Source organism: Penicillium hispanicum (genome assembly GCF_028827665.1).
Source record: "Penicillium hispanicum strain IBT 35686 chromosome Unknown utg000007l_segment0_segment0, whole genome shotgun sequence".
In the NCBI taxonomy this organism is placed as follows: domain Eukaryota; kingdom Fungi; phylum Ascomycota; class Eurotiomycetes; order Eurotiales; family Aspergillaceae; genus Penicillium; species Penicillium hispanicum.
The window spans coordinates 2793265-2815391 of NW_026623199.1; the positions used below are offsets into that span (position 1 = coordinate 2793265).

Sequence of the window (22127 nt, forward strand, 5' to 3'; positions counted from 1 at the left end):
GCCAAGCCGTTTTCCTTTCGTAATAGGCGGTTCCCATCGGGCCAGTCCGCGTCATCGTAAGAGAAGCCCTACACTACTATGTACTTCGTACTTATTGTCGATTTTCTCCTGACATGACCGAGGTCCATCACGTCAATTGTTGCCAATGCCAGTGCATCTCGACTGCAACCACCGCGATCTATACCCATCTACTCCTCCTCTTCCACGACTTACCTACCTAGGTAATCTGTCTAGAATCCGGGCAAAATCCACTCGGCGGTGAGCGCCGAACGGGCGAACCAGAACGCGCGATCACGACATTTCTCCATTCTATCAGATCATCGACTAGGGCGATCTTTCTCGCATCACGTCTTGCCTCATTCCCCCCCTGCCGACGGCTTCTTTCCAGTCTTTCCCCCCTTTCTCGCGCTCCGTCCCCCCCGGCCCCCTTTTTTTTTTACTTCTCTGCTGCACTTTGCTGCACTCTGATTCGCACGAGGGTACGTGGCCGCGGCATGCGACCGGCCATGGGGCATTAATTAGCAGTACGACATTGTTCTCTTTACACATTTACACGTTTCCACCTTGGGATTCTGGAAGCCAGCGCCCTCCGCGCCACTAATCCCCCCCGCCCATCGTATTTCTTTTTACATTACATGAGTGCCTCGTCTCTTGCCTCCGCACACGCCCGTACCTCTCTAGCTCGTCCCTCTCCCTCTCTCGCTGTACCTTTGTACCGCTCGTACCTGTGGTCCCTTGTATTCCCGCGATCGTCCACTCTCTGGCCTCTTCGATCCGGGGTGACCGTGGAAAAAAAAAGAAAAGGAGAAGAGGCACAGCACGCAGACGCTTCTTGACCACTGATATCTCTTTGCCCTTCCCTTCCCCTCTCCCTTCGCACGCGGAGCCCTAAACGCAAGAGGGCAAAGACGCCCGTCGTTGGTCCTGCGGATTTCCTATTTCTACACCCCCCTCCAGCTTTTTTCTCTTCTCACCATGCCGGAGGAACATCCTCATCCATCTGGGCCTCGCTTTGACAAGATTGAAAACTTCAACTTCCTGCTGTCACGCCACGATCCGGCAGCCAAGACTCGGCATTATTCTTTCGACGCTGACACTGGGCTGGTCCCGTTCCCCAACGCCAATATGGATTATGATCAAACCGAGGGCATGGGCGGTCTCTCCGTCAGTTCTTACGATAGCATTGAAGATGACCGCGCTTCTCTCGATCTCCGGGGGTATCCCTATCACGGTATGTTCAGTCCAAGCTTTTGCGTTGTTGCCAGAGGTTGCATCTGTTGCGCCATCGCCCGGCCTTGTGGTTCGTGTGTTGGGCGCTGGGGCAAGCCCCCAAAGGCCCGGATGGAATATGCCTCCCCCCTTGCGAATTCTGCTCCCCAGTTTGTCAATGTTGTGATTGCGTGCATTCTCAATTTTCTCTCTCAATCCCACTTTGACGTGCTCGATGGATTCGCTGGCCTCGGCGCTGGAACCTCCCTAAGAACTGGCGGTGTCGTGACATTGGATCGTCATTTCCTCCGTCCATCAACCCCAGATCCCACCAGCCTTGGCCTCTTTTTGGGGCTGCGTGCAAGCTCGTGCCCGGCTCGGCCGATGCAGCGGACGGTGATCCATCGCCTTGAGAGGATGAGATCACCGTTCGCGAGCAGCCCCAGCTCAATAGCGAGCACGCAATCCCGCTTGCAAATGACACGCGCAGCGTTACCACAGCCAGGCTTCGCTGGCACAATCCCCGTCCCCCCTTCCTTTTTATGTGAACCCTGATCTCCCTTGAGTTTATTTGATGCGGAGAATGATCGTACGCGCGGATGTCTCCCGCCACGAGGCTGCGGTTTCGCGATTCTCATCTTCCCTCTGCCTGCTGATGAATACACCTCTGGCTATATCATCTCCTTCGGAATCCAAAATTGCTTACGTCCTCTTTCAGGCTCTGCCGGTGACAAGTCCATCAACTACTCTATTCCCGACCACATCATGCCGTACTCGGCACACTCCATCTATCCGCCGGTGCCTTTTGCACCCGACGAGCTAGGCCACGCTCCAGGCCAGTTGACTCCCTCGGACGTCTCATCGTCCATCTCCCCGCCCAACGGTCAAATGGGCAACACCAAATACAGCACCTCCATCCCCGGGGACCGGATCGCCGCCGCCCTCGGGCAGGAGGAGTCAGTGCGCGTTGCAGCCGAAGAGGACCGACGTCGTCGGAACACGGCTGCCAGCGCGCGCTTCCGCATGAAGAAGAAGCAGCGCGAGCAGGTCCTCGAGCGCACCGTCCGCGAGACTACCGAGAAGAACGCTTCCCTCGAGGCTCGCGTCGCCCAGCTAGAGATGGAGAACCGCTGGCTCAAGAACCTCCTTACGGAGAAGCACGAGGCTACCTCGACCCGCTTGCCGGCGCCGCCTCAAGATAGCTCAGTCCTCGAGCCAAGAAGCGGCGGCGGCCGCTCCGGCCAACAACATATCCAGCCCAAAAAGAAGGGCGTGGGCACCGATGAGTGATGCGCAAAATTGAACGCTTGGTGTCATTGTGCTGTCGATTTGCGGTCTTGGCTATATTGTCTGCGTTCGTGTATCATCTCTCTGTGTGTTCCTTTTAGTCTGCTTTGATTGACCGGGCTGTCTTCGTTCCCACCTTCTCCCTCTGATACACGCCTTCAGCCCTATATATTACCACCGGTAGAAGGCGGGAAAGGGCGAAAGGAGGATGCGGCGCTCGCGTTCACTGACGATGTCACGACCTTTCTCTCCCATTCTCATTTCCCGCGACTCGGGGCCACTTTCCGACCGTGGCTTCTGCGACCCGTGGGGACGGTCTTGACTTTTGTGTTTGGGACTTGGTCCCCTCGATTCAACCTTTGTTCTCTGCTCAACTCTCTCAATCCCGCTCCTCCTTGCCCCGGGTCTTCCTCCATCTCTTCTCTCCTCTACCCGGGTTCTCCCTCTCTCCTCTTGGCAGCCCTTGGCTTTGTGCTGGGTCTTGCCCCTTCTCTTTCTCCTCGTCATCTACGGCGTTTTGCTGGTCTATTCCATGCTGTCCCCGAGAATGGTAGTACGAGACGACGATGACAGTACGGTATCGGTATGGTGTGATGTGGTGTTGTGGGAATCGCCAGTGCGCTTGGTGAGGTCGGTTCTTGGATGGGTCTCGCTTCCAAGGTTGCTTCTGTTATTCTCTCTGTTCTGTGTTTTCCTACACGTTTTACTGGGTGTCTCTATCACTATTGCTCTGGGTTGAACTTGCCACTGGCAATGCATATACATATAACGGGTCGTTGCTTGGTTTTTGCTTGGACCGGAATCAAGAGTCCTCGGGGTTTCCTCATCCAACTTTGTTCTTTGTCTTCGCCCCTCTGCGTAGCATGGCCTAGCCTGTCCTTGTTCGACAGTATCTCAATACATCTTCGACAGATGACTATCTGAATAAGGCACGGTCTACAGAGTCCTCGAGTAATCAAGTAAGTCAAGACACAAGTTCATTATCACTTAGTGGATTAGTTTCCCTAAACAACTATAAAAGCCCAGCACAAGATGGTATTACATTAAGAGAGAAAAGAAACCAGAAAAGAAAAGACCACAAAAGGCCCATAAGCACAAACTCGGAACAACCACGAGAGAAACACAAAAAGCACACGTGCATATTCCCTAGGCGTTCGTATGCATTTCCATCCCCCGCACAACCTGGGGATTGGGGTGCGTGGAGATTGGAGTAACCAGGGTCGCCCGGCCCACACCCAACCACGATCGAAACTGAGGCAGGACAAGCACGATCCATGGGTGCTGTATCACGACATAGGGAGGGGCTTCTTCATGTGAAGATGGGAACGGAGGCAGATAACAAGAAGAGTAAGTGGAAAGGGGGGAAACGAAAATAAAAAAAAAGAACACGCAAGGGTTGGGTTTTAGTTCAATTCGACATTGCGTGACCGCGTTGCCCATCTTGATGACGGTGTCATGCGTGGCTGGGACCAAGACATCGCATCGCATTCCTGGCCTATTGCCTAGATCGGGATCTAGGCGCAGGTAGGTATGGATGTACACGAGTACGAAGTAGTCATCGATACTGATTCCCATGCGACCGGCTTGATAGGGACATCCAGATGCAGCGAGTGGCGGAGACGCAGATGTGATAACGAGAGTGAGGTGAAAGTGCACACCACGGCCCGGCATTTTCGAGTCGGAGGCGAACAGATTCGTCAAGTTCGTGAAGGAGTAGGAGAGGAACGACGCACGAATCGACATAAAGATAGATTGGAGTCCATCCCTTGTCGTTTAAGCCGCAATGGGCTCGCGCTCCTCGTCACGGCCGCGCACCTCACCTTCCAAAGTACTGGCGCCATCCTCGCCATCCTCATATTGGGCGGTTGGGTGCTGGTCAGCAGGCAGCCAGGAGTCGCGGTCACCGGTCATAGGCTGGTCCTGCGTGGAGAGGTCGACGCCCTCGCGGTTCTTCGAGAGGTTGTTGCGGTGGCGCTGAGAGAGCGTGCGCGAGCGCTGCGAGAGACCGGACTTGACTACCGCCTTGGAAGTGACCCAGTTGCTGAGTGCGTCCTCGCAATCCTGGATGATGGCCTTGCTGGCCTCGTAGCCGTCGTATGCGTGACGGGTCTCACCGGGCGTCACAGGTGTGTCGTCGATCAGGTCCAGCAAGTGCTTGCCGTATCCGGCAACGATGGCAACCTTCTCGCAGTGCTCCCGCAGAGCGTCAAACTGGTACTGGAAAGCGGCCTTGACCTTCTCGCGGGTTATGTTTGACAGTTGCGCCTCGGCGACAAGGGACTCGGCCTCCGCGCGGACAAGCTCCTGCTCCAGCACAACAATGCGCGGCGAGTTGGGGTCCTTGTACTTCAGCTTGGCAATCTCGTCGGTGATCTTCTGCTTGCCTACAGGTGTTGATCGCAGTCAGTCTGACAGATTCCAATGATAAGCAGCAGTGGCGGCAAAAGGTTGGTCTCACGGTCTCGGCTGGGCTGTACGGAAGCCTCGATGTTCCGGATGCTCTTGATAGTCACACGGTATTGGTCGTAGCGGTCGACGAACATGTCCTCCAGCTCACCGATCTCATAGATCAGGACGCCGAGCTTGTCCGTCACGTCCGAAACATCCTCGTCGCAGGCCTCACCCCAGAGGGACAGTTGTTGCTGTCGACAAGATTGTTAGCTGTTGACGTTACCGAATACGCCCGATGAGTACACATACAGCGACCTCCATGCGCTCCCGCGCGACCAGCTCCATGCTGCGCATGACGTTCTTCTCCATCTTGACCAACTGCGACAGCTTGCGCGCAAGGTCGGGCCCGAAGGCACCAGCGGCGTTCTTACGGAAGGCATGGCCTAATCGCTAAACGTCAGTAATCGCTTCAATGGAATATTCTCGCCTCGATCGTCAAGTCCCGTAGTGACTCGAGGGGGGGTGCGATGCCCAATCAGGCATCCTCGGAAAATGGATCCATCCCCTCCTGGAGTCCCAACAAGCGGATCGACGCGATCGATCGGGCGCCACAGTATCCCACTCACCCAAGCCACCCTTTCCTAGCCATCGGTTCGACTTGGTCGTAGACATTGGCGGTGGAGGGTTCTCGACCTGCGAGGCGGTCGGAGCGCGCGTCTGGCGCATAGAATAGGTGCGATGCATGGCGGGATCGTAAGGGAGTTGGGGAAAATCGAGAATCAGGGGTCGATGAGATGAGTGTGCAGTAACTTTGGCAAGTTAGAAATCAAGGGAAGACGTTCAGGAAAAAAAAGGAAGAAAAAAGGTGCCTTGCGCAGTAGTGACGTGAGATAAAAGGGAAAAGGAGGGGAGAGGGGGCAATGGAGATCTTCAGGATGCTCACCTTCGAACGGGATGCGACGGAATTAGCACTGCAACCGGAGATCGACACAGGGGTTTCTGAGCCAGGCCTAGGTTTCTGCTCGAGCTCGTGCAGGACCAGAAGGAAGTTATAAGAGCTCAGAGTTCTTCCTCCAAGGTGACGTCGACAATTTGACGGACACTTTACCCGTTTCGGCGCGCGCAGCGAGTGGATGAGTGAAGCAGGAAACGCAGAATCGCAGAGAGTTTCGCCCGGACGCTGGCGGATCAACTGCGCCTCCGAGCTGGGAGCTAGCTCGCTTGCTGAAAACTAGAGGGCTCCAAGCAACTCAATTGGGGCGCTAAAGGGGTGCAGATCCAATAGCGCCGATGCGCTGGTGTTGCATTCTCCAGCTTTTGCGATCGCCGACGTCATCGTTCCCGCCTGACATCATTGGCGTCGTTCCTGCGCCGACTCGCCCATGTCATGAGTCGCCGAGCGTTGCACTGGCCCTCTTTCTACTTGTCGTGCCTGGTAGACAAGCGGGTTGGCTGGCCCGAGTCGTTGGGTCACGCAGGTTGATCGTCAGTGGGGAGATGGGGGGTGAGGAATGCCAGACCACTGCTTATCTGGTGGATCGGGAGGGGATCGGGCTCGTGGTAATTTGGTACGCTAATTCCCCGAGGGTAAGGAGCGGCGCTGAGACATTATTCATTTATGGAGCTTGGAAGATCAAGCATGCTCTATGCACCAGAATAGCTATACATAGAAAGAAGTAGAAAAAAAAGAAATTTTTTTCGGTTCCTCCGAGTTCATGACGCATGGGACTCCGCACGAGTCTGGCGCGTTTTGCGTTTCTTGCTCGTGTTGCCCTCGGGTGCTCTATTTGAGGTTCCTCGTTTGCCCTGAGAGCTCGTGGTCAACCGGTTGGAATCATTGTCTGCGGCTTCAGCATGATGTGAGTCGTCCCGGCCTGACTGTGCTTCGTGGCGAAGCCGATTGAAGGCCTTCTCCATGCGACTAGGACCACTCGATCGGACGCGAGGCGCAAACGCTCCAGCACCCTGAGGGCCTTGCATGAACTGCGTGATGTTCGATTGTGTGCCCTCCTGATCTCGTCGATTCATGTCCCGAATAACGGGCACCAGAATCTCATCAGTACGTTCTTGGCTCCAGCCGATCGTTGTCATGAGAAAGTGCCGCAAGCCATTCAGATCAGGCACACCCCATTGAAACTGAGAAGGATCCGAGTCAACCTCGGGCTCAAGATAGGCAGCGTCAACTCGTGTGTCAGGGAAGGAAGGCGGCAGAAAAATCTTCGACGCCTTCTTGCGGAACTTCTTTCGGAAGGCCAGGTGGACGTCGTCGGGGTTATTCATGCCCATTTGCACTTGCGTCCACCAGTCACGGAACTCTTCAAGGCTTGAGAACTCAGTCACGATCTCAAGTGCGGTTACGGGTCCAATGCCGGGAATTCCCTCCGTGTAATCACTTCCCAGGAGATGAGCGAAGCTAATGAGCTTGTGCCGGTGTAGGGCATACTCCTTTTCGAAATCCGAAGTCAAGTAGCACTCCACATATTTGCTTTGGTTAAACATGTTCTTGTAGACTCGGGTGCCACCAAAGAGAAAAGTATCGCTATCATCCGTGACAATGCCATCCACGAGTCCCAAGGAGACGAGCTCGGCGCACTGGGCCTCAGCTTCCATAGGCGCGGTGACATATGGCAATCCAAAGAGCTTGAGCAATTGCTGACACTCATTTATCATGATTTGAGTTACCTCATCGGCATCACGTCGGTCTTTCTGTTGCTGAGTTCGCAGCTGTTTGAGCTCTTGTTCGTAATCGAACGCATCTTGAATAGGCGCAGCCGAATTGAGGGTCTGGGCAAATCGAACATGCTCCTCCCCTTCCGCTGCCAGTTGTCGCAGCAGATCTTCATCTTCTGGGTCGCTGAATTCGCCATCATCTTCAACAGCAATATCATGTAGATGAGGCTCCTCCCGTGGTTCAGCGCGTTCTTCTGAAACCACGGTTATTTCAGGGGCCGGCGCCAGCGCCGGGGCCTGGGGTAGGACGTCTTCAAACTCAGGTTCGGGAGAGAGTTCGGCTTGGGGTCGTGACTCAACATTGGACGTGTCTGCAGCATTGAGGATAGGTTCCTCGTGAGTTTCAGATGTAGTTTCTTTGGTTTCCATTGGCGTGGCTGAAGACTTGGCTATGGTCTGCTCTGCATCTGAGGTGGTAGGAACCGAAGCAGGATCTGCTGCTTCCCGCACATCTTTTGATGGAGTAGCCTCTATTTGCGTGATCGGCTCGATCACTTCTTCCCTTTCTGATTCTGCTTCAAGATCAACGACCTCCTTGGTATCTGACATGTCATCAACGTCGATGATGTCTGGTGAACGACGGTTGGAAAGAAACAAATGATCAGGTTCCGATTTATCAGCGTTTTCCGCGGAATCCTCGTCGATGCGATCTGTAATAAATTCTTCATTTAATCGCTCACCCGTAAACCATGGAGGCAGCACTTCCGTCTTCTTCTTTGCGGTTGTGGGTTCCTTCACAAAGCCGCCCGCAGTGTCGTCGATCTCGGCAGACTGCCCGGCAGGCTCAGTCGACTTGGTGAGTTTGATTGATTCAAAGGGTAGAGGTCCGCTAAAAGGATTTTGGGTACGAGATTGTCTCTTAGGAACCTTGGTCTGTGCCACTGCAGCTGAAAAGTCCATTCCATCATCATCGCTGTCTTCGGATACCGGGTCTGGCATAGACTCAGGTTGAGAAGTTGTGTTTATCGGTCGATTAATAGAGATTTCTGGCATATCCTCATCATGTTCTTCACTGGATTGCAATGACATAGCGATAGCTTGTTGTAAATCGTCGTCTTCCTCATTCTCAAATAATTTGTCAGTGTCGCGATTCACACGTCGTGAGAGAACATTTCCATCATCTTCCACAAATAGGGCATCATCTTCGACGGCTCGTTTATGCGATTCATATAAAGCCCTTTGTAGATCTGAATCCTCTTGCGCGTGCCGAAGTGACTGATCAAATATGCCCTCGCGGAGAAAAGGAAGCTTGGGAAGTCTGTTGAGGCCCTCGATTGGAACGTCTTCAAATTCATCATCCGAGACGCCATCGGATTCCGAAAAGACCTCAGGTAAGTCGTAATGATCGACATCGATTGGCTTATCTTCCTGTCCTGCGTCCTTGTTTCCAACCACGCCCAGAACCCAGCCACCTTCATGTTGACTGTCTTTGACCAGGACATATTCTCTGCCTCGTTCTCCGGCGATTCGTTGCCCAGAATTGTAGAATGCCTCTTCTCCGTTCATACCGTTGATATTCATCAATCGTTGTGTCAGGTCGTTCCGCTCCTTTACTCGATCAATTTGAAATTTCGAGAAGGCCATCCGGTCTGGGAACATGGTGTCTAGTTGTTCCTTAGAATAACCCATCCTCAGGCGACTCCTGAGCCTAGCAGCATTCAGAATATTGTAGCGGTCGGTGGCTGGAAGACTGAGGAAGAAGGGACTATCAAAGTCAATCTTGGAAAAGTCGTAGAGATTGATGTCTTGGCCCTGGTGAAACTGTCGCGCATATTCCTCCAGTTCTTCCTGTGACATTATGCGCGGATCGTTCGGGGCGCCCATCTCTTCCAACGAGACATCCATATTCGGTAAATGATAGGCATCTTTCTTCCTGAACTTGCGGGTCTGTTGTCTCTCCCGCTCGGTCATGAGTGCTTCGTCCGCGTAGACCGGGGCACCGGTGACTTCCTCCTCGTCCGCTTGGGGGCGGTTCTTATTTCTTCGTCGTGCCTCCGCTTCCTCCTCTGCACTCCGTTGCATCTGGACGGCAAGCAGCTTCCCTGCCGTCCTCGCTGCATCTTCCCGGCGGCCTTCTCGTCTTTTCTTCCGGCCCGCGATCGTCTGCCGTTTGAGGGTCGGAGCACCACCATCGAACACAAAAACAGGCCGTATCCCAAAGTATAAGAGCTTGCATATTCGGCGAAAGAATCCGACAATGTGTGAGTTACGTAGAGCGTTCCCTTCTTTGTCGCGAACAGCTTTTAGGAATTGGTAGATCCAAATGGACGCGTCCACAGCCAGCCGTTTCTTGTTGAGGGTTTCGAGCTTGATGGGTCGAGCGCACGGCTGCACCACCGTCCAGAGGCCGGTGACACCCATGGCGATTGGGCAGGAGAAAGCATCAAAGTGGGAGAAAGGTGAGGTGAGCCCGGCTCACTCGACTTGGTGAGACTCAACTGCGTTGCTGCGCCCGCGTTGGGCGGCGCGCGGTCACGTGAACCATTAATGCCTCTTGGGGATTAGCGCGGGGACGGTTCGATAATCGCGATTTGCATTTGAAGTTGCGATGAAGAAAAAGTGCAATCTGGGACGGGTGGATTGTTGATCAGTCGAGTGGCACTTTCCTTGGTCGCACGAAAAGGGTACTTCTGCTCGCAGATCAGCAGAGCCCGCAGAAGATGTCCCTTTCGCTTGAGGTTGGTGTGGCCGAAGAAACTCTAGATGCATTATGTCCCGGCTGACTCAAAATTGCAGCATGTGGATATCTGTATCCCGATAACTGCGCTAGAGCCCTTGGATCTGGGCCATAGCCAGTTTGTTGTTCAAGGCCAGGGTCCCTTTCTGCGGGTCATTGATGACCGCACCGGTGATGCTTTGGCCCAAGTTCAAGCTTTCCGACGGAACAATGTACATGGATTCATCACACTTTCTCAGCGACATCATGAGAATGGATCAAGCCACGTCCAAGTCATGGCATGGGGTGGTCAATCCCTGCGAGTGATTGATCTTCATTTGAGCTCTGGCCATGCCGTCACATTAACACCCTCTAGTGCCGAGTTTCTCGCTCCGGACTGGATTATGAGCGGGTGCACCGCTGTCGCGGACCAGCCTGATACAGTGTACTGGATTACGGCAAATAATGCTCTTCTGAGCTCAAAGCTTGTCCAGAGCAAATCGCTCAAGCATCAAACCGATATTCTCATCTATCAACTAGCAACAAGTGTCAAGTCGATCTTGTATGCAGCTGACTTGGTTGCAATTTCCACCTCACATGTGCTCATTGCGGCTGGTACCGTGTTTGGGGAGATTATTGTCTGGTCTTGCTTCATAGACAGCAATAGGTCATCCAATGCTGCTGCTATCGGTTCTATTCATCATTTCTTCACCGGCCATGATGGTTCAATATTTGGAGTGCAAATCTCATCCAGAATTCCTTCCCTCAATGGTGGACAATCTGGTCGGCTCCTGGCGAGCTGCAGCGATGACAGAACTGTTCGTATTTGGGACATCTCTGACTGTGAGCATACAACGTCACAAGACCCTTCTGCGTATTCCACCGATGGCTTTGAGCTCCGGACCACTGGATTCGGTGTTACTGCAGACGAATCTGGCGTTCGTTCTGAGTCGTGTGTTGCAAAGGCCTTTGGACATGTTGCTCGCATTTGGAATGTATATTTCCGTCCAATCAAGAAACATGACTCCTGTATGATGGGCTTGGTGACCCATGGAGAGGACAGCAGCTGTGTACTCTGGGATTTGCATTGGGAGACGTCATCATCTGGAACCACAGCATACCAGCTGCGAGATGGAAAATTGCTACACCGGCATTCTGGGAAACATATTTGGTCACTTGGTCTCTTCAGCCGTGGCGAAGAGACTGTGGTCTACACTGGCGGTGCTGACGGCGCACTCAAAAGGTTCATAATTGACGAATCCGACTCCCCGCTGATGGAGCATCAAGGAGCAGCGAATCCAAGACATTCAAAATGTTCAGAGTCTGATGAGTTGAAAGACTTCGCGTTTGTCGCACCAAACTGTCTCATTGGCTATGCTACGAAAGGGGAGCTCCAGATCGGGAATGTCAGCTCTGGGGAGAATGTCAATGTTACTTGGCAGACTCTCTGCGTCATAGAAGATCTCCGCTCATTTGTAACCATCGCTGGATTTCCTCGTCAGGGACTGGCATTGATAGGCAATGCTCAAGGTCGGATCCGACTGTACAACCACAGCACGAAATCAGTGTCCGAACTGGTGGACATTGGCAGTCGGCTACTGCGGCTATTTGTGCTAGAAAGCAACACAGACAGTTCATATGCCCCGTCTGAGAGCATTTCATTCATTGTGTCTTATCCCACAAATGATCGGGCGACCTTGGTGACTGTTTCAGGGTGGACTACCGAGTCCCCGCAAACTGAGATCTTCACATTAACGCTGCCAGTCCCGATATTTGCGGTCTCTTCTGCCTCCTTCCTTTTGAACCGCGAGTACGTGATGCTTGGGTCTAAACAGGGTTGTTTGGCCGTGTACCGAATTGGGAGCCTTGGTCTGTCTCCACAGCCTCTGACAGTCAAGCGATATGTGCACGACCGGAAGGGGACTACCCACATCAAAGTATTAACAGATACTTCTTCGGCGGGTCTTGAGTACGTACTTACAAGCGGAAGAGATGAGACATTCTGTGTCCATGAAGTCAGGGTCGGTGGACATGGCGATGAGGTCTCCCTTGAAACGGTGCATCAAACATCATCTGCACTTGCTGGCCCCATTGAAGGTTTTTACCATGATGAGATTACGGGCGACTTGATGCTTTACGGATTCAGATCCCAGGCCTTTGTCCTACGGAACGAGTCGAAGCAAGCAGATATTGTATCAATCCCCTCTGGGGGTGCCCGCAGAACATGGAGTTTCCACCCAAACACAAGAAACGATTCTCGTGCTCTAGTGGTCTGGAAAGAGAAGTCTCATCTGCGAACCTTGCAGGTCCCGACCGATCTCCAGCACACCCTTCGAGCAGGGGGTCACGGGCGAGAAATCAAAACGGCCGAAGGCTTGAACCCTATTCCGGGGCGGCAACCACTGTATGCTACCGGTGCAGAAGATACCATAGTGCGGATCTTTGCACCCTCGCCACAGAATGCCGGTCCATGGGGATCCTTCGAGTCCGTCCGCGTTCTGCAAAAACACATATCTGGGGTTCAGCAAGTCAGCTGGTCAAAAGATGGACAATATCTGTTCACTAGCGCTGCCTACGAAGAGTTCTACGTATGGAAAGTGGGCTCGGTTCCTTCTTTCGGTATCACTACTGTCCTGGTGGCTACGGGTCCAAAAGATGATCCTAAGTCTGAACTCCGGATAACGAGTTTTGATGTCGTGGACGTCGAGGAACATGACTCCAGTCGGGCGTTCCTCTTGTGTTTGGTTTTGTCTAACTCCACTATCAGGGTAAGGGAAGAACTTTCTTTCCATCCTGAAAATGAGATGACTGATTCGTTTTAGATATTGCATTTCTCACCAGCTGATGACTACAAAATCACCCTTCTGGCGAGGGGGAAATATATGACGAATTGTTTGACTCAAGCGCACTTTACAGTGAAAGACGCCTCCATCAACCTGACCACAGCCGCGACCGATGGATACGTTACTGTCTGGGATCTGACCAGCACCTTGGAAAACTTTTACTCCATCAATTCGTCCATTCTGAAAGTCAGGAGCCCACTCAAAGGCCTCAATATCTCGCCAGGCGCGATCACCTATGAGAACCGGTATCAGATCCACTCCAACAGCATTAAGGGGATGGAGCTGGTTTCTCTTTCCGATACTGCCACTGTTATCCTGGCTAGTGGCGACGACAACTCCTTCTCAGTGTCTCTTGTGAAGACAACCCCCACCAATACAAACCCCTATGTGGCCACAATCTCAATTCCTGACGCCCATGCAGCCTCGGTCACAGCCTTGAAGGTTCTCAGGCACCAAAAAAGTCAACCCCTTGCCTCGGCTGTCAATAAGGTAACAGTGGCAACTTCTGGCAATGATCACCGATTGAAGATCTGGTCCATCACAGTGGAACCCTCACAACCAGACACCGACGGCCTCAACGTTGAGTTGCTGCTGGATAGATATAGTTCTGTGGCAGATATCTCATCTTTGGTGCTTATGAAGGACCAACCAGAAGACTCCTCGGCTTCATGCAACAAGACAGAGGCCAAGCTTGTGATCTGTGGTGTGGGTATGGAGTTGCTAGAAGTCGATTTGCGATGAGACACTGCTGGACCCTTATGACGACGCGACGGCTGGCAACGTGAATGTATATAGAGAGCACAGCATCATGGATACCATATCTCGCTGACCCAATGCCGAGTCAAAAACAATGCACATAAAAGTCCATGCTGAGCGACTACCAAGAAACCCGCGATAGGCATCTGGTCTGATATTTTGAGCAGTTGCTATACTAGGCAAATAGACCAATAATTCTGCGCTGAATGTGTCGACGCATCTTTGTCGGCAGCTATGCGCCACGAACCATTGAAAGACTCAAAACCAGAATTTAAAACAAAGCATGACCTCGGGCGCAACTGCTTGTATTCTTGCTGCCTGCCTGCAGCGCCCATGGCAATGTATTATTATTGGATCTCCGGTCTGAAAATGGCATGGGTTAGTTGAGCTTTAAATCAGTCTTGCCGACTTCTTACAGTGCAGCTGCTGATGATGATGGTTGTGAATTTTGAATTATCTTGGGTCCCCTCCACACTATTTATTTCCTTAGATATATCACGTAGATACCCTGTCGCATTGCGATGTCTCTCGCATCTCAGAGAATTGACAGATCAACTAGAGGTTCCTTGCTACCTAGATCAGTATGCCGGTGGCCACAGCATTGAACTTGGCACTTATGCATGTCGTGGCGTGTGGCTGGTGCATACGCAAGATTTTCACCGCCGCTCGAGAAGCAAATGCGTATACAACATATATACACCTCGACACTCAACCCATGGTTCGGTACCCTGAGGCTCGTCAGCAGAGTGCAAGCCCCAGGACAAAAAGTTTATCTGAAAACAGTATATTTAGAAACGACAGCGCAAGGCAGGGATGTCAGTAGAGATCCAGGGTGGAGGAGACGCGGAAAACGGCATCTGTGCCAAGCGAGGATTAAAGAAGCCTGGAAGTCAGGCGCAGCGAATTACGTAGTCGAGCAGGGCGGGGCCAGCGTCCACGACTTTACTCGACGCGGGAAAGGCGAGTGAAAAATCCCTTTCGGCCCACAGGGCTGGAAAAGGGTGGATGACGAGGCAGCGGGGGGAAAGGGTGGCCCGATTGGGGCCACTGGTATGGCGATCCTGCGCTCGACCATGGGATATGCTCGGCACTATGTAGACTTGCTCCGTCATGTAACCCCTGTTTGAATTGGCATTGATTTCTGAGGGGAGTTCTGATGACTGTGCTGGGTGTACAAGAGAGAGAGAAAGGGAAAGGGGGCAGATGAGATCATCCACCAGCATGACCCTCGTGTCGCGAAGGGTTCCTGGTGTGTTACATCCAAGTATCTGCCTAACGTCCATGGAGATATCACGGCTACAGCTAGTTAGTACACAGTAAATATCGGGCCACCGCGTAATCCCAGACATGATATTAAGATATTATTGAATAATTCAGGACAAAGATATTTTCAATCCAACGCGAGCCCTGGTCTCCTAAACAGGTTAGCGTCGACACGAATAGAAACCAACGTGGCGTGGGCAGTGGAGTCACATGCTGCCTGCTGATTGGTGCGTGCCATCACTGCGCCTCTGGGAGGCTGGAGGTCGTCGTTGCTAGTGTTATTCGCGAGGCTGTACACTCAAGTGAGATGCCGATCATGCCAGGATAAAACCCAACCTTGCCCCCAAGCTGACATCTTCTTCTCTCACCCTTCCTAACCATCCACCCTCGCTCCATCCTCATCCACCCAAATCAACCAATTCTCATCTATCCATCATGGGGAAAGCCGGTCGCGTCGCGTGTATCTTCACGCCTTACGTTCTCACCATTGCCGCACTCATCTGCATTGTCATGGTGGGACTGGGCTGCACCAAGGCCAGTTCCAGTACTTTGGATAACTTGTACTTTATTCGAGTCAACCTCCAGAACATTAGCCAGGGCTCGAAAACAACGGAAGAAGTGGAGACCATTCTCAACAAGTTCCACATCACCAGCGTCACCTCGGAAGAGGTCGAGAACCTCATCAGCGACCTGCAGAAAGACAGCACCCTGAAGGATTTCTACTCCATCGGTCTTTGGGGCTACTGTGATGGCGATATCTCGAACAACAAGTACACCACGGACGAGTGCTCCAGCCCCAAGTCGGAGTTCTATTTTGACCCACTCAAGGTCTGGGGCCTGGACAACAGCACAAGCATCAAGGACGACCTACCCGATGACTACAACAAGCTCATGAAGGTGTACAAGTCCGTCTCCAAGTGGATGTTCATCGCCTACATGATCGCCTTTGTCACCACCATCGTTGAGCTGGTGGTTGGTGTGTTCGCTATCTGCAGCCGCTGGGGTAGCTGCGTTACCACTCTGTTCGCCGTTCTTGCCTTCCTGTTCACTACCGCCGCCTCGGTGACCTCTACGGTCCTCTTCTCCATCTTCAGGTCTGCCGCGGGCAAGACTCTCGAGGCTTATGGCATCAAGCTCTCCATGGGTAAGAATATGTACGCGGCCACTTGGCTCGCCGTGGTCTTCTCCCTGGCTGGGGTTCTGTTCTGGACCTTCAGCGTGTGCTGCTGCTCCGGCCGCTCTCCTTACAACCACCGCAACCGTAACAACCGGGGTGGCATTACTGCCGAGAAGGCTCCTTACACCTACGAGCCTATTGGTGCCGGTTCTGCCCAGCCATACCCTGCCCACACCTCCTACCCGCCTCCCATGCACGGCAACGCATACCCCATGACCAACACCAACCATCGAACCAACTCTTACGAGCCCTTCCGCCACGTCTAAACGACTGGCGCAACGGAAAATCTTTTTATTTTTTATTTTATTTTCTTGTGTCCATCCTTCGTGAAGCGTTCTATACTGGTGATACCATGGCGTTCTCGTGATCTTGTGATATGGAGGGCGGCAGATTTCTTGCTTCGTTGCATGTGTTTTAACGACCGTTCCTTTTCTGATGACCTAATGCCTGCACAGCGCTCAAGGATGGATATTCCTGGCCAAATTGCATTTGTATATGGTTCTATGGCGATTGCTTCTGCACATCAGAGGAATGACTTGGCTTTTTAGCAGATTGACACCAAAAAGAAATCTTCTGAAAACACATCCTTCAAGGAGTTTATTTCCTCCGCTTCAAGTATGGCTTTGTTTATGTCTACCTGAATCAAACTGTGCTCAACTGTAAACGCCAAAGTATATTATTCCGTCCACCCAAACTTTTTCTTGCCAGGAGTATTTAGGGACATACTCTCCAATTCCCCATTCCCCGCGAAGAGCAATGGTGCCAGCAAGATTCGCTCTGGTTGAGGCTCTATCTAACTTAGAATAGTGGCAGCTGCGTCGCACGTACTACTGGATTCAGTAGTGTGACCTCCATTCTGTTGTGGAGTCCGCTCGCACCGCCTCCCCATCATCGAGTGGCCTTCGAACGCGTCGAATCCATGCCTAGGGGCCATTGTTTCTGTAGTACTGGAAATGTAAGCCATTGCGAGCTGAGTGAAGGTCCTTCCAAAGGAGCCAGATATCAATAGGTCATGAACTCCACTGCGAGTTTGAGAACTGACGTATATACGTAGTTGGGGTAAGCGTCAGCTGCCGATCTTAATTCTTCCCCGGGCTCGATTGCGCGGGACTGATCAGTCTGCAACCTTTATGGACTGGGACTATACCTATGTAGTTTTGAATGGCTTGGGGGCTGGGTACCTATGGACTAAAAAGAGCTGGCTAAATAGTCGAAGGAGTGGTAGATGGGGAGCTCTTGGTGAATTATCAGCGAATGCGTGGAATAATATAGTTACATGAATTGAAATGCAGGGTGGAAGCCATATTGGACAGAATCAGTACGATTCGTGTCCTTGTTTAGAGATTTGAGTTGCCCTGTGATTCTGTCCTGACGCCCGCGTGCTGGTGGCAGACACATGCGAAGGAGCCGATAAGAAAGAAGAACGAGACGAGACGATAATCACTGGCGTCTGTCATCGGTGAATTGGCCGTCGAATCACGCCATTCGCATCGACAAGAATATTGGCGCCGCCGCGATGATAGACGCGCTCACTTAGTACGTTCTGATCGGCTAGAGCCCAGCGCTTGAATGGCGTTTGGGGGTCATCGGACCAGACAGGACCCACTGGACGCATGTGGCGCAGCGAAAGGAACCAGTTCTCATTCGCGCTTTCCTCCTCGGCCTCTTCTTCTGGACGGTCCACTGAATGGGATAGCGGTCTGTTTGAGACGAAAGTCTCGTCGCCCAGCTCAATGCTGGCGGTTTCATGGCGGCTGTCTTCTGTGTCGGTTTCCTGGATTTCTTCCATGTTGAGAACATTGGAGTCTTCACGGGTGCGATTCGTGTTAAAGGTATCAAGGGCTGCATCTGAATCCATGGTTGACTCGACGTTAAATGGGATGGTGCCATCCGCAGGGGCGCTCATTCGAGCAGTCTGCGTTGCCACTATCTCGTTGAGAGTGGGTTCTGACCTCTCTCGCTTGATCAGCACAGAGTCACGCATCGTTCGTGTTACGTCGGGCGTAAGTTGGGTGGCATTGTTGGGATGATCGTTTTGGGAGGCATCATGAAATGAATGCGCATGGAAGTTTGAAAGTTGCTCAACCAGACTAGTTGTGAAGGAAGTCGCGCTTGCGGGTTCATTTGGAGCCGCTGTTGAGGCTAAAAGGTCTGAATGGCTGGCATCCCAGGAAGATGAAGTAGATGGACTGAATTGCGACGCGACCAAGTCAATACCGCGGGCTGTCAAGCTTCGCTTCTTGAATACTGGCCGGTCGACCTTCATCAAGAAATATCGCTCATATTCCAGCATCTTCGTGTCCTGCGACCTGCATTCTTCAATGTGATATGGATATTCCTGCAGGTGTATGATGATAAAATCATCCCACAAGAATGATCGTTGCAACTGACCGTCCGCCCGGACAGCCTTCAATCTTGCACAAAGCTCTGTAAAATGATCGAAGTCTCCGGTATAGATTGAATAGTCGTTGCAAAATTTCTTGTACACTTCCTGTGCTTCGGCTAGTGTCCCTGGGTTGCTGATGAAGCCTTGGCGGCGAGCCACTAGGCTTGCGCTTTGGGTGTATGAAAGGACCTGGCCCCGTTCTTTCCCTTCCAGCAGGGGTGCTTTGGAGCCCGTGAACGGAGACTGACCCTGGATGACAATAGCAGATTTAGATTGATCTGAAGAAGAAACCCGTGAGGAGTCCACGGGCTCCCGAGTTGACTCATTGGGCTGGGGCAAAAGTGGGACATTAGAGGTCGCGAAGTTGGGAGATGACGGTTTGCCAGGAGAAGATGGTCCCCAGAGACAAAGTTCAACGCGGCGTCTGGCTAATGTCGAGGAGTCAAGCACAACGTCCGAGTTTGATTGCTGCGTAGTATCCTGGGATTGCGACTGCGATTGTGAGCTCATGCTGCTGACTTGAGCTTGTGTCCCTTGGACATCAACCGGAAGTAACCCGTTATCTGCACTCTGCCCTGGGAAATTAGATTCTCCATGGGAAGACTGACTCTTCTCGTGGCTGCCATGATAAGGATATGTGTCGAGGATCCGTGATTGTGAAGAGGTTTTGTGAGCCGGAGATGAGGACATTTGCACATTAGAAAGGCCATGTCCAGTTTGCCCTCCATTTAGGTTGCTGTTCCGTCGCCAACTGTTACCGATCACAGGAGTTTCCGCAACTTGGACATGCTCCCTATTCGTCCTCGGGAGAGAGTGTCCCGAGCTTGCGATCTCCTGGTCTGCCTGACTGCATTGTGTAGGCTCTGGCCAGCTACCTCCAAGTGGCAAAGGTATAGAAGTATCCATCGGATCATCGTCATCAGAATCAATCTCCCGAGACACTGCTGTAGACTCCGGGTTATTCAGAGACATAGGCAAAATTTCCTTCGAAGAGCCTGGAGATTCACATTGTGGATTCTCATGTGCGTTCAATGGATTTCTATTGACCATTTCTCTTTCATGGGCCCCCGTGCCATTCACGGAGTCTTGGGTAGAGGGTGCGGGGCTTTCCGTGCGTTGATTTGTTGCCCGCAAGGATTGAAAACCTTCAGCCAAGGGAGCTTTGGAAATGTTTTGAGAGGGTGATGCGTTAACTTCTTCGGGCTGAGATGCATTGTGAGAGTCGTTGGCATCTCTGGGGTGAGCATTGATCACTGGTTGGCTAATATTACTGTCAGTGCCTGGCAGCGATGTTCGGTCTCTCCTTGTGAAGCTTGGCTGTTTAATGGGGCTGCTATCTGGTGGGAGAGAAAGCCGGCCATGGCTCTGGGACCGAGGCGGGCTAGGTTCCCAAGGGCTAAGTATGGTCCCAGGGGAATCTTCTTCGGGTTGAGAGGAAGCAATAGTCTCCTGCGTTGGGGTGATAGGTCTCTCGGGCACCGCTCTGACTTCCTCAGCTAACCGATTCCGTCTGCGGGCGACGTGGTTCCATTGCGTGAGCAAGAAAGGCGGTACATGTCCTAGAGGCATCGACTCTCCTGTGTTGGGCGGAATCCAGCGCATATTTTCATCGAGAAGTTTTGCCTGATCCCTGGGGATAGTGACATATCGCGCTGGGATATGTGTAAGCCCTTCCCAAGGGTTGACCGTGGCCGGCGTGGAGTCAGGCGCAGCGTTGGAAGCAGCACCATGGTCCGGAGGCTCAGATGGCAATGAGCCCGTCGTCCCATTCCCGACCCTGCCAGCCTCAGACCCATCGATCGACAGCTGCTGCATAACGGAAGTGCGCTGCTTTTTCTTCAACGGAGATGTGCTTATGGACCCCGCCCCTCCACTCTCATCGGCATCTGGGTCTGATAGTACATCTGTGCTATCACGTTGTCGTTTCCTGGTGGAAGACTCGTGTGTCTCATGATATTGCTCCTGACTGACTTCACGGCTCCCAAGGAAGGCATTTCTGGAATGTGAATGGCTTTGAGTTTCCAGTGGTTGAGAAGCTAGCATCTCCGAGCTGCTAATGACAGCAGCTGCATTCCTTGTTTGAGATGAGATAGAACTTTTTCGACTCGAATTCTGGGAGCCAAACGTCACCGCTGCTTCCTCCGTGGCAGGCTCAACCGGCCTTTGACCCGTCACATTTGTCACAGGACTGACATTACCGAAACAAGAGTCTTTCGAACGGGGTTGACTCCCATCTTTATCATCTTGGACCAGTCGAGTGGCCTGTGAGGTTCTGTTCAGCTTAGATAGAGACGATGGCCCAAGGTGTTGAAGCAGCTCAGATGACACATTGAATCGAGGGGGGCCTGCACTGAAGCTGTGATCCGTCGTATCCTGATCATGGGACGGAAGTTGAGAAAAGAACTGCTGGGACCCCTGATTATTCAACGGGCTGCTTTGAGCGATATTTGACGGGCGAAGCTGCTTGTCTCCGGGCCCAAAGCACCTGGTGGATAGGCTTGTTTGATCCGGTTTGGCAGGTTGTCGTAGAGTTTGCGTTTCCTGGTGTGCTCTATCTAGCATAGCCTTGACGGCCTGGTTCTTCCGGAGTTTCTTCGTAAGCACAAATCTGACCTCGCCTATATCCCAGTCGACACGAAAGCGATTGATGAGAAGGCGCACGTCAGGTGTGGGTGTTGAGTAGGCAAAGATCAGCCTAAAATCTACCAGCTCGATGCGGCGTTTCTTGGGTCCAGTTTCGACAGATTGTGGCTGGGATACTTCGATGTTGTACGCGGACAATGCTGCCGAGGAGATAATTGCTTCGATCTGGTTGTCTGAATCCATCAAAACCGCCCTGCCGCACTCACGCTCTCGACCCCACTAGTAGATAAGAAATTAGCGTTACGAATCTCGAGACAAGGTCGAAAGTGCGATATACTTCTGCGACAAGGACCTTTTCTGCGCGCCCCTCGCTACTGAAACTCAAGACGGTGCCATCGTCTTCCACTTCAATCCCAGGCTGTTTAGCCTCGTTTAGGTAAGACGACAGACACTGCTCGACGAAGGTCGCGATCCAGTGTGACACCACCTTCATCATGAGGGTCCAGCTTGGTTGCAGAGGGAATGGATCACTGGTGCAGTCATTGCCGCCAGAGAGTACCGATCATTGGCGATTGCAGTCGCTGTTGATTCCGCGACTTGTCGAGGAGCGAAAACGACCTCGGGAGCTGATAGGACCTGATAAGCCACGCACCCGGACGCGCCCGCTGAGTCAGCACTACCACGTCATTGGGCCGCTGCGGAGAGCAAGGGCGATCTCTCTCCGTTCGCATCGCTTGCTTGGTTCTTTGTTTCATTCGAGTTTAACGTGAGACATCTCATAGAGCTGGATGTCATGCCCAAGTCCAAGTGCTCACTACACCTTTCCCCCCGAATGACAGGTTCTTA

The 22127-nt window shown here is 52.5% G+C and overlaps 6 protein-coding genes across 6 annotated transcripts; 3 read left to right on the forward strand and 3 right to left on the reverse strand.

Moving 5' to 3' along the window:
* Positions 1-975: 975 nt before the first annotated feature.
* On the forward strand, positions 976-2499 carry N7459_008815 (bZIP transcription factor; the record flags this gene model as incomplete). The annotated part of the gene is made up of 2 exons (XM_056947983.1): positions 976-1231; positions 1928-2499. The coding sequence occupies 2 exons, from the start codon at positions 976-978 to the stop codon at positions 2497-2499; spliced, it is 828 nt and encodes a 275-aa protein (XP_056797493.1).
* Positions 2500-4269: 1770 nt separating this feature from the next.
* On the reverse strand, positions 4270-5631 carry N7459_008816 (Eisosome component PIL1/LSP1 family protein; the record flags this gene model as incomplete). Its single annotated transcript, XM_056947984.1, has 4 exons — positions 4270-4880; positions 4955-5138; positions 5197-5330; positions 5514-5631. The coding sequence occupies 4 exons, from the start codon at positions 5629-5631 to the stop codon at positions 4270-4272; spliced, it is 1047 nt and encodes a 348-aa protein (XP_056797494.1).
* A 969-nt stretch (positions 5632-6600) lies between these two features.
* Positions 6601-9978, reverse strand: N7459_008817 (ssDNA endodeoxyribonuclease RAD2; the record flags this gene model as incomplete). Its single annotated transcript, XM_056947985.1, has 1 exon — positions 6601-9978. The coding sequence occupies one exon, from the start codon at positions 9976-9978 to the stop codon at positions 6601-6603; it is 3378 nt and encodes a 1125-aa protein (XP_056797495.1).
* Positions 9979-10277: 299 nt separating this feature from the next.
* N7459_008818 (tRNA (34-2'-O)-methyltransferase regulator RTT10) lies at positions 10278-13857 on the forward strand (the record flags this gene model as incomplete). The annotated part of the gene is made up of 3 exons (XM_056947986.1): positions 10278-10295; positions 10354-13041; positions 13096-13857. The coding sequence occupies 3 exons, from the start codon at positions 10278-10280 to the stop codon at positions 13855-13857; spliced, it is 3468 nt and encodes a 1155-aa protein (XP_056797496.1).
* Positions 13858-15570: 1713 nt separating this feature from the next.
* On the forward strand, positions 15571-16578 carry N7459_008819 (SUR7/PalI family protein; the record flags this gene model as incomplete). Its single annotated transcript, XM_056947987.1, has 1 exon — positions 15571-16578. One exon carries the CDS (start codon positions 15571-15573, stop codon positions 16576-16578), a length of 1008 nt encoding a protein of 335 aa, XP_056797497.1.
* Positions 16579-17765: 1187 nt separating this feature from the next.
* N7459_008820 (uncharacterized protein) lies at positions 17766-21774 on the reverse strand (the record flags this gene model as incomplete). The annotated part of the gene is made up of 2 exons (XM_056947988.1): positions 17766-21560; positions 21619-21774. 2 exons carry the CDS (start codon positions 21772-21774, stop codon positions 17766-17768), a joined length of 3951 nt encoding a protein of 1316 aa, XP_056797498.1.
* Positions 21775-22127: the final 353 nt, after the last annotated feature.